Consider the following 17,834-nt stretch of genomic DNA (forward strand, 5'->3'; position numbering starts at 1 on the left):
ACAATTTAACATACATTTAGGAATAATTTTACTGACGGATTTAGCAAGTACATGCAGGATTATATTGGATACACTTTCTTTGAAAATTTCACCATACTTGCTAGCTGACTGATTTCTGTTTCTTTGTACCGGAAGACGCAGCAGGAGCAGCTAGCGCCCTCAAGCCGCGTTTACATTTTTCATTCAACTTAAGCCTGGTACTTATGTGCGACACTTAAAGTAATTAGGTATCTTAACAGTATGTTATGGGTATGAGCTTCATGTGTATGCGCTTCGGTGCGGCGCCTTAGTGTATGTTCCTATATGTACTATATGTATATGTATAGGCGCGCAATCCCTTGATAACAGTACTGACGGAGTTCGGAATCTTACGCAACTTTACATGGGGTGACCTTCGGCCGCATAAGGCGCGTATATTCTAGATCGCTGTTCCCTAGTTTTGAATTCGTGTGAGCTTTACCTACACCATTAAATTGGTTCTGATTTCGTACAGCGTCGGCGTTATCTAGGCTACGGGGCATTATATTGTTACGTATCTCTTTCTCTTTCATTTCTCTTTTTGAAAGGATTTCATGATCGTAACATCGACCTTGTATTTATTAATTAATAAACCGCCTCAACATTAATTTATCTGTGTGTCGTGCCATTATTTTGTCAAGAAATAACAATATTATAAGCGCAGTTTTACTTCCAAAATATTCTAGTAATACTAGTGAGGAAAATAATGGATTAGCTTACTTGCTTAATGATTAGCGATATAATAGCCTTCACCCTCAATCATTATTTCAGAAGTATAATGTTCTATGTATTTTATTGAGGTACAATGATAAGTAATTCTGGAATACTATTAAAGTTGTATTTAATATCGGACTTCAAATAATAAGATCGCGTTGCTGCAGTTACATTCAGTTGTTTATTCTTAACGGGATTAGCCTCGTACAAATAGTATTTAGAACCTGGGTAGTTATAAATTTCAGGATAAGGTTGCATGCATGTTTCGTGTGATTTCTTTTTGTGGTAGTATTCTTTAGTCAAAATAGATCGGCGATTCGGTGATTTCGTTATTGTGTTACTAATATACTCTCCAGGTAGCGTTTTGTGCGGTTCTACGATAAAGGCTTAGAGCATATACAGTATGGAGGAAGCCTTGTATACCCTTTCGTGTAAGTGGAAAACGGCACAAAGAGGGCAATATTAAGATGAGTATCTTTCTCTGTCTTGCAGGCTCGCGATTGGTTGATTGATGTCAGCGCCCCGAACACTCACGCTCGCTGCACAGGGCCCCGGCGCCCTGGATTTGTTGAACATACCTTGTAAGCTTATAAACCATAGAGATATATAAACACTGCTTATAGCAGACTTCAATACTTGATGAATGAAATCATGACAGCGAAATGTTTCTACGTGCGAACTTGAGCAAGATGTTATAGAAGGTTTTATTAGTTTTCATCGGTAAGTTTCACGTTACTCATTTTTTAGGTTATGATAGGGTTTGTATAAACAATTTTGTGTCACTCAATCATATATTTCTCAACAGTTTACCGACTTGTTTCAATCGCCTGACCCCCTAGTGCATTTGCATGTGTAGGGCATGTTCTTCGTATTACAATATCGCTGCAGTGCTTGGGGCACTCAATTACGATAGGTACGCTCTTGCTGTAGAAAGAGAGAAATACTCGTCTTACTATGTCCCTCTCTTTCGCCGGTTTTCCGTCGCCACGCTTCCTCCATACTGTATATGCTCTAAGGATAGAGGTCTACATTGCTTCCAAACGTTCGCCGCGTTGCCTACAATACGGCGTTTCGGAAACGATTCTATAATTCATGCTTGGATAATTTGTATTTACGTTTTTGGAGGTTTCGCAGTCCTTGGCCCGTATATTTTATCACAGTAACGCTATTGATTTTATATTATACATGCTTGTATGCCTTTTGCATTACAGCTTTATCTTTTTCCCGAGCCCTGGGGTGTTGCATAGGTTGCCTATAATGTGGCTCGAAACTCCGTGTTTGCAACTAGGTGTTGTAAAGTATTTGAATATAATAGTATTAGTAAATTGTAATGATAAAATAATACACAGCATAGTCTCCTGTAATGTAAGGATCTTGTAACACGGATGTTAGACTCTTGTTTAATGATATTTCTTGTTATAATTTATCTAGGGATATTCAAATGGTTAGGCAGCTTTCTTGAATGATTTAGTTACAGAATTCTCACATTGGAGTTTGGTGAGTTGGTATTAATGTTAGGGAATAGTTATAAAAGTAATAAAACAAACGGACGTTCCGGTCGGATCCACCGTCGACCGACCTATTAAGCTGCATTTTCACATGTAGCAAACAGCTTGGTACAGAAACAGTAAAAATACTCCGATTGCTCAACGATTCTGGTGTTCTTTTTAGCAATTTCTCGAAGGTGAAAATTGCGATTTGAATTAGAAATGGACCTACTTGTGCAGCAGTTGGTTTTGCTGCATCAGCAGAAGCTCTCCACGTACTTAGCAAGCAGCCAATGAGAGCATTTTGTTGTTGCTGCGTCCGGCTGTTTGCTGCACGTGAAAATGCAGCTTTATTCTTACATCGTGCCTGAACCCTCCTTCTAGGGACTGGGTTGTTGACAATTGCATTTCAACGAACTCGTTCTGTCAAATGAACATAACAACTAATCGAGTACGTTACTAGGTTTATAATTTGAGAAAGAAATTTCCTATCCGGGACGTAAGTGACGGAGTCCAGCTACAATACCGTAAAAATATTGTAGAAATCTTCTGTTTATATTCAACAATCATCTCGCAGAATACAGTGAAGAGTGGCAAATCTACTCGTGACACATTTACTCTGCTGAAAATGAGGTACATACATTCTATATACATTTTCCCTTATTACCCATATTTTACTCAGCTATATGTGAATTTTATTTCATTACTTCTTCACTAGTAATAAATAAATCCATCTATGTTTTGACAATTTGTGCTTTTCAACCTGGAGTTCCCTATCATTTCAAGTTATCAATGCCTGTTCTGAATATAAATGCTTGATAGGTTAAATGTCAGAAATGAATACAGCCATATTGTCGTGTGACATATCACATCTCTCTGCAAGCGTGCGTGTGTTTATGTCTGGATCACGTGTGTGTTGCTTGACACATTCGCCACTGCAGGTTTTCGGTCGATTATATACTTAAAGCATCCCAGCACACGTGCTAACACGCTTGGAAAGGACGACTAGTGATATCACGAGTTACAGAAATACTTTATGCCAATGAACAATTCGTGCATATGCGCCTAGCCATAGTCATGCCTGGTAGTAATTAATATGGATCAAATTTGAACAGCAGGACAGTTTGATTGTATTGAATGATTTGCAAGATTTTTGCATCTGCACAAATTAATCAAAAGCAGGCTACAGCTTTGAAACAATCATTCCGAGGATAAAGTTTTGCTCAACGTTTTTTTGTTCCTCATTTGATTACCCAGTGGTGGTATATTTAATTTAATTTTTAGGGCCAATGCATATTCCGTTTTAGGCAAATTAGTACTTCAAGAACATAGAAATTTGATCAAAAGTAGTTTTTTATACTTTGCATCTGTATTCATAGAGAAGGAAAAAACTGCCAGTAGTTAATCGAGTAAAGAACGACAAGTCTAAAAAAACCTTGTTCTCAGAATAATCGATCCAAAGCTACAACGTTCTAACACTCATTCTCGCATACACAGAAATCTCGTTGGGCATTTTTATTTGAGTTTTGTCTTTCCACCTATTTTACAAATTTTTGTAATAATTATTTTTAACTTTTCATTTTTTCACCTTCAATACTCATTCTTCCAAGAAGTGCCCAATATCACGCGACATGCATGAGGAGACCCAGCATTGAAAACAAATAAAGGTTAATCATAAAACTACTAGTCAACAGAAATAGCTAAATAAACAGTAAAACAGAAAAAGGTTGAAATGAATAACGTTAATTTAACTAAACATTGTAAAGAAATCCCGTTTTCGTACTTCTGAAATGAGTGACTAAGTCCAGTTTGAAATACATGAATGTATTTTGATTCATTACCGTTTCTCAATTCCGTCAGAAAGTTGAAGGACATGAGTTTGTAGGAAAACATGAATCTCCAAATGTAGAGTTTTCTTCAAATGTTGAAATTGAACTCTTGCATCCAGTACATTTGACTTGGTAGATGCCGTCCTGATTCACATAGCAAACGCTACATTACTGTGATTAAAATCAGATAACTCAAATCAAAAACGATTTGTTTTCACGTCTTTTCACTCCAAACAAAAGGCTGGATAAGCTAAAGAATTTTGTACTCATGCTACGCTTTTCTCAGTTCAAAATGTTCGTGGAACTGTCTATATAAAGTCTGAAAAGCATGATTATTCCATAGCATTCACGAATGCATCTGCTGTTCTATTTCTGTAGTTGCAAGTATTTCTACAACCTGTCAGGTCAAGGGAAAAATTTCATTGGGGTTGAAGTTTGTAAGGTTACGTATTTAGTAATAACTCAATTTCATGAAGAATTATTATTTTGAAGCTTTATGATTGACTTAAATGCTGTAAGCCGTAACAAAGCATAATATGTATATTGAGGTGGTTCATTTTAAACTTGTATTTTTTGCACCTTCTGCTTGAAAATTCGGTGCCAAATTCAGAATAAAAATCTCAGAGCGTGGAGCACAAAACAAATATTTTGAGGCTGCTACCGAGGGTCAAGAGAGAAAAAATATTAATAATTTCTGTAAACGAGTCAATTATCGTTTTAAGGGTAGTTTATTCGGAATAAATTTTTTTTTTCTCACTTGAGACAATAATGCCTAATAGTCAGAATCAAATTCTCCTGAATGAGAATTTTTTTTCTGAATTTGGGCACCGATTTTTCAGGCGAGAGGAAAAAAAAAATGTAAGTTCAGAATGAATCACCCTGATATTTATATACTCATGTTTTGCAGGCTCAACCCTTTCAACCATTCCGAGGCTACTAATACTGAATATTTCGTTAGGGTCAATGTTACTAACATCAATCTTATAAATTTAATTCTAAATTTTCAAAAACTTGAATTGTTGCAGACTATAGAATAATATTGTTATTGTTACTCCTAAGCAACATTGACCTTATGATCTTTCAATTACAGCGGAAGATCTCAAATAACGGCGATGAATGGGAAACGACCATCCCCCATTCCGGCTAGGCTGCAACAAGAACCACCGACTCAGCATGATGATCTGATAGCATACATCTGTGAATGTAACTATGAACAGTTGAGCTATTATTCTATATATATGTCTCACCTATAGTGGTACCGGTCTATGTAATTGATCTTCATTCCTTTGTCTTATCCAGCATGGAATCTGGTATCCCAAGAACTCGATATGTGCCACCAACAGCTTAATAATTCTACGAATTATAGAAACGGAGCGTCAGTAACGTATTATCAAGAAAGAGAGCCTAACCCCCAGCTGAAAGGTATTCAATTATCGTAGTATTTTATGTCACACAAGTATGGTTTTAGCATATTTTTCTTGTATTCCATATTCGGAGGAATTATTTCTGTGACAGTACAAAAAGTTTGTAAACCATACTTTTGTTGCATAAAGTATGCGCACTATGATGACAAAGTTTCTTTACTCCTTGTGTATTTGCAATATTCTTCTTCGGCTTGTGTACTGTACACGATCGTCTATTACTGATATTCCAAACTTACACTCGGCGTCAGACGAGCCGCTTTACCCCTTTGATGTATAAAATACCATTTACTTATTTTGCTTCAATTTTTCACTTATGAATTGCCTGATGCTGTTGATTTTCCTTAATGGGAATTAGTGACTAAATTAGCAATCTTGTGCCTCATATGTCGTTATTGTGCTTGATTCACTATAATTGTCCTACTCTTGATGACTCACCAATCTTGTGTAGAAGGATCTTAAACGCTTTTTAATATGTGCTATGTGCCTGCTAATTACCTCTCTTACTGCTTATTACTCTATCCACTTTCAATATTACAACAATCGACATTGATAAATATTGTTAAAAAAATGTTTGTACACTATATTTGCTATCATCCCACTCATGATAGCATAGGAAAGCTAAGTCTATTTTTTTTTTTACCGCCCATTGTTATAGTTAATTGGAGGCGTTTCATGCCAGCTACTCTGTGACTTGATTGATGCGGAGGATTAGTACTTCAAGTTAGTTTTCACACTTTGCAGATGTAAGACTCTATGATAATACTTGAGAATTGTTGGCCGATTGTAAATGGATGATCTTACAGAAAGTAGAATTTTCTTGCCCAAAAAGTGTTGACATACTTCTTTCTCTCAAATATGAAACAAAAATTAACTTTTTGGTGGCAGATGATGAGCTATTACTGCTACAAAAAGGGCTAGTAAAATGAAGAAGTATTCCAACTTTTATTATCGTTTTTCAAAAAAACACTTTCAAGGGACTGAGAAATCAATACAAAATCTAAATAGAACAAACATGTTATTGATATAAAAAATACTAAATTCACAAAATGTTAAAATTATAAATACCAAAACGAAAATAACATTTTTTTTTATCGAAAAAGTAAGAATTATCATCACATACTTATCATCAATTTATATATACTAATACATTTTTTTCGTTAATCCAAATCAGAAATCTCATATTTTTTGTTGTTGAAAATAAAAGAATTATCGTGTATTGAAATGAAGTAGTACGTTCTTTCCTAAGCAACTTTTCACAGTAGAGGGATTTTAGTTTTATAAAATAGTATATTTTTTTTTTTTAAGGTAACTATTCTTATAATATATTAGTATATTAAATTTATCAGTTTTTAGTGCTTATATTGTTGCTCACACATTTTATACTATAATATTTGATGTATTATAATTTTTATTATTCAGCTTAGATAACTTAAATTTGTTTGTACTTGTTTAATCATATAATGACTTTTGGCAAAGACTAGTAATCATTTTTCTAAAACATTAATTGGTTTGACGAATTTGTACGAAACCCTGTCACGTTTGACTTGCAGTTCAGGCATGGGAACTTTTTCCACGACTTGATCGAAAGCTATGGCACCTACATATTTTTCATCTACTTTAAAAAGTGTATGCTTTTTATTACAGACCTTTGAGAAAAAGTACTTTCATTTCACTATCGTCCTCAAAAATTCCTGTATAGGCAGCTGTGTATCGGAATTATTTTTTCATCGAGGAAAACTTGACCAGAATGTATTAGCCATATGTAATAAGTGGTTTCGGTTCAGCTTTAATTGGAATATTCGCCGAAGGACTTGCTTGCTGTGCAGTTGCTTTTCAGATTCATGCTCTGGTTTTGAATCAGTGAATACGCTATTGGCATCTAATTTCTCTGCACTTAATGGATATGTTATGGACCCCAATTTAAAATGATAGGAGTATTCTGGATGCTAAAAAGAACTTAGTGACTTTATAATCTATTGCCGTGGCAAATAAGTGCTTCCCATTACTACATGGTAGCCCCCCGAGCATACCTGTGAAAGATCCAAATCCCAACTGATTTTCTATAATAATCTTATCGCTTCTATTTCACCATCATTTACAGTGAACACCGGTATCTTCAGACATTTTTCTTAAATAACATCGGTTTCAAAGAAGCCCAAATTGCTGGTAGGCTGTGAGATAAATTTGGAGAAATCGTACAGTAGGACGTAACTGATTCTTAAGTATAAACCACGACAGTGTGCAAGCTTATTTGTGTCTGGGACCCTCCGAAGTGAAAGGTCTGAATTTCTTGATTATATTCCGTTGCGTAATTTTTGGAACAGTCCATGTGTATCAGTCCATTGTGTTTTTTTCTGTAAGACTTTCCTTTAGATTCTTGAGTGTGTGATAGCGATGGATGATATTCAATTCGTGTTGAAAGAACTTGACTAGATCATTCTCTAATTTCAAAATAAGATCCTGCGGTGACGACTCAAAGTGCTGTTATTTCGTCTTTTGCACATATCGAATTTTTTCAGTCTTTGGATCAATTAAGCCTTCTTCATATAATACCCATTGGTTGTAAGAAATTTCCTTCTCGTTATAAAATACATTGTAAGGTAAGCTCTTATCACTGCAAGTAAACATTTACAACTTCTTGCCAATCATCGTTCATTATATCTGTCGCAACGAAGTGTTTGCAGCAGAGTTTGGTATGTAGTAAAATGTAATAAAATCAGTTGTACATTGGTATACGTCACGCATAGACATGTATCACAACACGTGAATTTAGGTGAAACAACCCAGAAGGGTATTAGATGGCAAAATACTTAGGGAGTAGCCAATGATCATATTCGTAGAATTCAAGAACTCCTTATATAGATTCTTCATCGTGTCTAGTAGGTAAAGTTTTTGTTTCTCCATCTTATTTGTCACGATACATTCCTTCTTTCCAGCACCTAGCCTGCTAGTGTTGTTATCTTCGAAAAACACTAGTACAGCTTTATTAACAGCTCGTATGGATTCTTTGTGTGCAGCTTTGGATTTTTGTTGATTCTCTGATGACCAAACTCTTTTGTAAGGTACCTTATTTTCTCACCTAAAAGCCTCTTGTAGATCATCTTTTTTTCTTTGTAGGATCTAGCTTTAGAATAATTTTCTTTTATTTGCTCCTCTATCATTTGACCAAATAATGCCTTCTTCAGTACTCCTCTTCTTGTGCCGGGATTTTCAACCACCTTTTGAAGTTCGGTTCTCGGTGTCAGCTTCTCTGTTTTTCGCAGACGGTAAACCTTTTGTTTATAACAACTTAATTTACTTTTCAACTTCGTAATGATTGCTTTCTTTTTCTTAATTTCTTTGCAACGTCTCTTCCGTTGTTTTTGTGCCTGTTTTCGTGCTGCTGCTACATATGCAATTGCTAGTGGATTAATTTCTACTGTTGTCAAAGGTACACGATTTTCTTCCATTTCGCCAGAAGTTGAGAGTGTAGTTTGTCTCATAAAATTATTTGGTTTCTTTTTATACAACCAGTCTTCCCTAGAAGGAAGCAGAATGAGTCAACCATTTTTTTCGTATTGCTCTCTGCTGTTGAGTTGTCGTTTCAGATATAGATTTTCTGCTCCCTTTTTCCTCCTCTTTAAAACATTTGAGTCTTTGTTTTCTTTTTGTTGAGTTAGTCTAACCGGATCATTCTTCATTTCTTCATACCTACCACTTCCAGCGACTCTCTTTTTTTCAAGCCTTTCCTCTCTGTTTACTTGTCGTTTCTGAGTTGGTGTCATTTTTATTTCGTTTCTGTCTTTGAATATACAAATTATATAATCATAATCTTTGTGTACTTAGTAAAGGTACTTACAAATAGATTTTATATAAGGTGTAGGTAGTTAGCAAGGTACGAAAAACGGATTAGTTGTGCAACTTTGTCAGTCCCTTGGCATAATTCTCAGTTTCCTGCAATAGTTTCTTGCAGGGGACTGAGATTCTTCATTGATATTGTAAATAACGCGAAACTAAATTATTATTCAATCTCACCATTGTACACACAGTTCTGGGCCATGCTTTTAATTACATTGTATTCAGTAAATATGAGAAAAATATGAAAATTTAAACAACAATACTTACCAGGGGACCGATAAATTTACTGGCACCACCACGTCTTCCCTTGATGGAGTCGCGATTACTACTGAGCATAACCGATGCGCGTGAACAGAGCACATTTTTGCTAATTTCAGTTGAAAGGTCATTGGTAGATGGAAGCACTTTATTCTCTGAGGTGAAGAATATCGAAATATTTCAATTTCGTTGAATCCAGGGGACTGAAGTCTCGAAAGTGATGACAAAATTCACGGTCAATTTTCATATAAAAAAGAGCAACTGAAATCGCAACCAATATTGTAAGCATTATTCACAATCTGTGCAGTATAGATACCATGAAAAAAAAATAAGTGAAAATATAATCTTCTGCTCTTGAATACGTTTAGTTGTCTGAATCTTGCGTCGTTGACATGCTAGTGGACTGAGACTTTAATATGAATATGAATACGAATATGAGTCATTTTCATGGAGAAAAGTATGAAATCACACAATTTCTCTTCATTGCCTTCGTAGCTCAGTTTAGTTTCTTTCGCTTTAAATAGAAAACAAATTTTTTGTTTTTATGTTTTAAATACTTCTTAAATCGAGGAACACAAAAAAAATTACCTTTCTGTAGAATCACCCATATAACCTTAATTTGCGAACGTCACTAACACTTTGATCTTGTGTTTGAGATACGTGGAATTAGATACTTGGAGATGTATACGCAGCGTCGAAATCCACCAGGGCACCACCTTAGGTGTTTTGCAATAAAATTAATAAAATAAAATGTCTTTCAATAAAAGGTCTTATGGTCTTTGTTGACAAAGTTCATCGCTTTGGAGATAAAAATTGTTAAAGATGTGAATAAACACAAAAAAAAAGGAAATCACGATTCTTGATGCATCGCTGGCTCCAGAGATATCGATTGCAAAACTTAAAAAGATTTGTTGGACTTTAATCTCGAGTCAAAAGACAGAATAACGAAAGCAGTGCTGGATTTTATAATTGCTTTTGTTCCTTTTGAATTAGAGTTAGAGATAAGCTATAGAGTTATTTAAAATTTTTCTTACTCATTTTGCTCTTTAGCAAATTCAGAACAACAACCACGAGGGTGTGGCAAAAATATGTTTCCTTTTTATTTGCCAACTTCTTTAAATAAACTTCTTCCTTTTCGTCGTTTAAAAGTTTTTCTTTCGGTTTCGCTTTTTATCTGAAAAAATTGTGAATGACTTTAAACTTGCATTGGACAATCACCAGCTATGAGCTTATACCCTAAGTCGATAAAGCATATGTGGGACATGGTTGGTTGAAGGTTTGCAGACGCTCTGTGCAATCCTCCAATCTTTATGGGTATGCATAACATTGGCGTTCGAAAAACAGTTGGATTTTCAATTTTTTTTCTTCTTGCCTCAAGAATTGGGATGAAAGATTAAACTTTTGCACAGAGTTAGTACACAGTCTTGACATGTTTCATTTCTTTTGTTGCAAAATATTTTCAAGCAACATAGTTATTCTTGTTCAAACAATGCGCTGTAGCTACGCACGTTGGCGTACATGATTTCGGCAACTGGAGACATCTAATATCAAAAATGGAACATCCACTTTTAACACAACGATGAAGCTGTAGGTCATCAGATGCTATTTGGAAAATTTATAAATTGCGAAAACGACCTTTTTTTTAAGTTCGTTTTTTGAGCATAAATAAAAACTCCAAACGTTTGTGATTAATAAACAGTGGTATATCAAAAAATTATCCGAAGGTTCGATGAAATATGTTATTAACTACGCCACTCCAAATTAAAAGTAAGTCGAATGAATAGATTTTGAAATATGATACCCGCCAGATCGTGGAATATAATTTCGAGATAATCGCTAAAAAAGTAAACGTACAAAATCCACATCTTTCGTACAAATTTTGGGGTCTGCTCAATATCTTTGATGGTTTTTTTAATACTCTTTGTCTTTAGGTACGGGGAATACTAATATGATATTTATTTTGCGCTCAAATTGTTTTTTTTTCTTTCTTTTATTCAAACAAACAATTTAATTGCTCAGATGACGATTCTGACGAAAAAATTCATTTTATGAAACAAAGTTTCAAACAAAAGATGTATTTTTTTTGATTTACAATGGAAAAGGTCTCCTTCATTTTTCTGCTAGCTCCATTAGTAACAAAGAGAGCTTTTATACAGTCAACTCAACAAAGAACACCTTTGATTCCAAACTTTTTTTTTTACAAATTGCATGGCTTTATGGCAATTGTCATTTAAACAATTGAATTCTAAGAGAGTGTCTTGATGTATAGACTACTGGTTTGACAATGAGATAAAATTACAATTATTTTTTGTACCTTCAATCTACGTTTTCTGTGCTATATAAAAATTCTTCTGAAACATCAGCTATGTTCTCTGCTTTATTTTGGGCTGGTCGATGGATTAGTCGCGCTTCTCTTGATGTGTTCTTCGCATAAGGTCTCTTACTAGAGAAACAGTAACTCGCCCCGAAAAGAACACTATTTTTGTGAATGTTTTTCTGACATCATTGATGTAGATATCGATGTAGGGTTTGTTAGGCTTGATGAACACACTCTTGAAATATATAAAAAAACATTTTCTAATTTTATACACTTTTTATACACAAAAAATATCAGTCTAATGCAATACCTCTTAAAATAAGTAGGCCCGAATTGTTGAAAAAATCTCGAGACTAGGACAACAAAAAAAATCGAATAGTTTTAGATCAAGGATGACAGTGGCTGTGTCATTAGTGAGGCTTATTTTTTCAGAGATATACGTATATACGTATATTTCCTATTTGTTTAATTTTGCCAGATGCCGTTCTGAACTGCAAATAAACACAAGCCAAATGTTTTTGATTTGGCAGTATAACACTAATAGCATTTCAATAGGTATAAGGCACAAACGTAATATTGATAGACGAGGCATACCGACCCCGACGACGAATTCGCGCGTGTCGCCAGTCAAAGTACTAGCTGTACTTCGATTTCTTGCACATAAATATGTGCAAATATGTAGCGCCATATCTCGATCGGTATTACAAACCCGTCTGCACAGCCTACGTCTTACATCAACATCGTTCGTGTTGTTTAAATGCAACTATTCGTTATGGAAGCATTTTTAAACTCGAAAAGATATCTAGCACAGGTTACGTGACGTAATGTACAGTAGAACATCGATTATCCAAACCAATTGGATCGAGACTAGTTCCGATAATCGAAACGTGAGTTTTTTGGGACGAGATCATAAACAACACCTTTTTACATAAAAGCAGTACATACATATATATTGACATACATATTAACGTTGAAATATATATATATATATATATATATCTATTTTAAACACCTGCAAAAAGTCGAATGCTTTCTTTATATTAACACACTTAACTCGCTCGATATGCGCCGTTGCATGCCCGCGATTCTCGCAAAGATGTATTGTTGCTCACGGCGGTAGCAGCGACCAAAAATGTATCTTTCGCGCCAAAGTTCGGATAATTGAGCGTTCGGATAACCTAAGGCATCGTTCGGATAATTGAGGGTTCGGATGATCGAGGTTCTACTGTATTGCATTTATTGTTTTCGAATCGGCAGATTGTATGCGTATGTCCGGTTTATACTGTGGCATTATGGGTATGTAACTCTCATCCAGAGTGCATATCTGAGACATGTGTCCAGTGGAATACCATCAAATCATTTCATTAGGAATATACTATAATAATACTGAAATACTTACTATTTTCAATATACAAATTATAATTGTATAAATTCGTATACGAATCCTGCAACTGAAGTTCAATATCTTAATAATATGTATTGTGCTAGATTTCGATTGAATAGTTATCCCCCTCATCCATAAAGTACTCCCATTTTCCAAGATGAAGAGTTCTATTCCCCTATAATTCTACTCTATATGTTTAAATTCTGCCCAGGAGTAACGTGGTTTCAACTCTCAAGTCCTACTACGTTTAGTTTCTCAGAAGTATAACGTACATCAGAAATATCAAAAAAAGATTATCCCTGAATTGTAACAATCAAAAATTCATTATCTCTATTTATAAAGAAATTCAGACACTAACGTGGAAAAAGCTTGAAATTGTAAGGGCCTGCAAAAGACAGATGCAACGATTCATGCTAGAACTTAAATAACATTAAGTGCTGCGGCGTTTCTGATTTCAGTAACAAGCTGGAGCTCTTTGCTGAACAGCTTTATCATATAACTTCACTCGAAAAGATCAATCAAATATGTAATATGATGATACGTTTATCGGCAATGATAAAGTGCTACAAGTTTTGTCTATCTTGCTATCCATGCACTGAATGCGTGCACCATAATCAGAAACTTTGACAGTAATATCACAGCCGACTATATATTATTCTAGATATCATTGTTATCTTTCCCATCGGTATCATTATTCTGTCATGATTCTGCAAGAATCTGTATCTGTTATACCCGTATCTGCTAAATCTATTTCTGAACAAAATGCGATGGTCGATTCATCCGTATTCATATTCTGTCACCTTAACTAACAATAAGCTTCATACATGAACTGAAGCTTTCGCCTATCGTTGATAGCAATCGAAGCTATATGTATGTAATGTATATCTGTCGGAAGAGGCTGTAAGTTTCAGATCAACTCCTGGTTGAAGAGTTCTAGCCAGTGTTTGTAATGTTCTTCGGATAAATGTTAGAGAATAGCGGTCAACATGAGCAACAATACGAATAATGAAGCAGGATATTCGATTCGATATTATATTTCGAGTTTATTGAAGATAACGAGCACTCATTCTGGCAAACAATTGAATACATTAAACGTCTCTTGAAACCGCCTGATCCGAGCCCCAACACATGCGATTGATAATACAACGCACGGTCCACACGGGCATGGCAGATAACAGAGTAACAGAAAACTCATCAATAAGGTTATAATTTCCGATTTGGAACTCACAATATAATTTTAAATAAATTTACAAGAGCATTTACGTTTCAAATTTAGTAAATTGTTAGATAGTCAGTAAATTACAGTGTAATTCTCTGGAATTGAAAATTTTATTACTAATTCCAAAATTAACATGGTGATTCTCATGGCGTTACTGAAATCAGGTACTGTCAAGTAGTTTGTGTAAAATTTATACATTCACAACTCAAGTGGATTCAAAAGAAAATCCCGAAAATTCCAAAAACTGTTGAAAACCTTTTTAAGTACAGTACGTGTGATTATCTCCATTTATATACTATCAAGTAAAACTAGAATTCTCTGGGGTGATTTTAGAACTCAGGTTTGGAAAATTCGAAATCTAACTATGGAATTTAAGTCCACATGCGACAACTCCGAATCTATGATATTATATAAAATAATTGAAATGGCAGAGAAAAATTGATAGAGATGCATATCTGATATCAATTCCTTTTGCTACGATAGATTTTAACAGACTGTAATTGGATTTTTTTTTATACATTTGTCACGTCAATTCAGCAATATGTTTAGTAAATTCCAAATACCTTATAGCAAATGTATATTAAATTTGTAAATATAATACATTTACTACATAATTTAGTAAATTAAAAATATGCTTTTGTGTTTCTTCAACTAAGTTAAGCAAAATTACACAATTTTGTTGTGAATTTCTTGAGATAGCTTAGAACTTCTCTTTAAAACACGAAATTTTTTATTCAGTTACATTTTTGTATAGTAAATGTGTCGTAAATTTACGAACATTTTTCACAGTGAGGTTCAAATGAAATATTAACTAAATGGCTCACGGATAAATTTCGTCACCAGACAGCTAATCAATAATATTTGGATTCCAATAGGCAATATCACTTTCAACAAGTAAACAAAATGTTCGTGACAATTCAGTTCTCAGGTATCCAGTCCTTACAAAATTAGCGATCGACGGTGCTGCATTCGAGAAACTGAGTAAATAATTAAACAAAGTACAGAAATAAGTGAACTTGTTTTCATTCTAGCTACAATTTTCATTCTAAACACCCGATGGTCTTTGGGAGAAAAAGTGTTCTGACTTGAAGGTCATCTCGAATTTTTTAAATATTACATCCTGACATCTTAGGCCTCCATATGCATTGCGTAATATTTGAATGCCCTCTCATTATGAAAGTTTGGGATGTTTCTACTTTGTGAAAAGGCAAAGAACTGAAGTATGAATGTGTTGGTGTTTCATATGACTTTGTTTCGACTATATTTATACAAATTTCATACGACATCTTGTATGAAAATAAAATTCTGAATATTTCCATTCATGATTAAATGTCAAAGTTGCTAATGTCTTTTCTTCTTGATGATGCTGTACTATGGATATGTTTTGATTTTGCACATATTCTTACCCCATCATTGTTATACACTGCATGACTTCCAAACCCGGAACAATACTTTCACAATTTATGGGATTTAGAAAGTTTGACACCGCTTTACAATGAACTGCACATACATCTTGTACAACATGAAATAATATGAAATGATTATATGCACTCCTCGCAGGCATGTCCCTATATTGTTTCTAGCTGCAATCTGCGAAACAAAGCACTGCGTTTTTCCTGCACTGGCAAATGCCGTAATCTTACATAAATTTTTGTTGCAGAGAGTTTTGGTAGTTTGTATGGCTCAAGATTATGATGCACATGTTACTGTAGAATTTCAGTGGTGTTGCATATCTGGCTTTGGTGTACGCTTATAAAATTTAATGCATGTTCGACAAATAATCCATAACTTGTACATTTATCCAGATTTTGAGCCGTTCAACCTGGAAGCCTGGTGGGGTCAACGTGTCGTCCAGAGCATCACGAGGAACGCGACCTCCTAGTGTCAAGCCCCGCGCGATCATCGGACCTTTTCTCACAGGCATAAGAAACAGAAAAGATAAACCCAAATTAAACAAATACTTTGAATAATTCTCACGGGGTGGCGATTCTTTGAATTTACAATGCTTGTTGTGGTTGTTTACGTAAACTTGAGTTGCGACGCATACTTGGATATGCAATATCTTGCGTCCGTAACTCGGTTCAAGCAATAAGATTACAATTAAATTTTGTAATTATCGCTCGCTTAGTTTGTATAGTGACATGAAAGTGGTGTCGCAATTATTGCCTCCCCTTTATCTTTTCAAGCAAGATATTCGATATGTAACTAGTTACAATTGAAAAGCAAGTGCAAGAAAGCGAGGTTTGCAAAAGAACGAATATGTATATTAATTATGGGAGTGACTTGACGAGCGACTGTAAATTCCTAATAAATATTTTATTACTACGATGAAAACAAGCAAGTCGCATGAGGTATATTTAGGAAATGTCTGAATTTTCAGCATGGGCAAGAATTGCAAATTAGAATCATGCAGTAAAAACAAGACGTGTCTTGTGTGGACAGAGGGTTCTTGCAAACCTTGAAAAATGTTTGAACCAGAAAAAATCAGTAATCTTTGTTATAGGAGTATACGAGATTTACGATTTAGCATATTCACACATTTTGATGTAATTCGCTAGGTAGTAAAATATGCAACATTTTAATCTTCTCTTATCAATTTTTGACACTCAACTTACGTTGCATCATGATTAAAGCAGTTGAAGTAGTATTCGTAAAAATCGAAATCAGAATAAATCATGCCATTTGTTAATATGCAAAATAGGATTTTTGTTCTAGCAGTGTTTTTAAATTATATCTGGATGTTCTCAAAATGTCCAAGATAGTTCAAGATTACGATCAGTTGATGCGTATAGGGAATATTTTGTGCCGTTAGGTTTTAGATGAACGTTACAAAAATTGAAAAGTTCTTACCTGGAAAATTTTGAAGAGACGTTTAAGTTGGTGACATTCCTATATTGTTGGCAACAAAGCCTAATGAATTTCGAATGTATGAATTCTGAAATGATTCACTGCCCAAGAATTTTTGTACTCTTCTCTCTCGGTACTTTTCGAGTCCCAATAATTAACTTTTACAGATTGAATATTTAATATTTATACCGATGAGTAGAATACACGATGTCCAACGACTCGTTTTGATTGACATACAACCTTAATTGTACCGCAGTACAATGTTCTTTAGTTGCAGTAAAACGATTTGAACAAGTTGTATTAGTTTGATGACTATATTATAAGCTTGTTTATAGTAAGTAATTATAACTACAGTCACTTATTCTATGGATTATTACCATTTTTGTTATTGTGTATAATTTTTATTACCATCTCCGTTATAATCACGAATATAATTATTATTACTTATAATAATACATCATTATCACCATCATCGTTATATCATTGTCTTCATTGCCATT

At 34.5% G+C, this 17,834-nt stretch overlaps 1 protein-coding gene across 1 annotated transcript; it reads left to right on the plus strand.

Annotated features, from left to right (window-relative positions):
- Window positions 1–2,663: 2,663 nt before the first annotated feature.
- On the plus strand, window positions 2,664–17,632 carry LOC124415851 (MAPK regulated corepressor interacting protein 2-like). Its single transcript, XM_046896529.1, has 4 exons — window positions 2,664–2,852; window positions 5,139–5,251; window positions 5,348–5,470; window positions 16,293–17,632. Exons 1-4 carry the CDS (start codon window positions 2,848–2,850, stop codon window positions 16,367–16,369), a joined length of 318 nt encoding a protein of 105 aa, XP_046752485.1. The 5' UTR covers window positions 2,664–2,847; the 3' UTR covers window positions 16,370–17,632.
- Window positions 17,633–17,834: the final 202 nt, after the last annotated feature.

This window comes from Diprion similis, chromosome 2, assembly GCF_021155765.1.
Source record: "Diprion similis isolate iyDipSimi1 chromosome 2, iyDipSimi1.1, whole genome shotgun sequence".
Taxonomy (NCBI): Eukaryota; Metazoa; Arthropoda; class Insecta; order Hymenoptera; family Diprionidae; genus Diprion; species Diprion similis.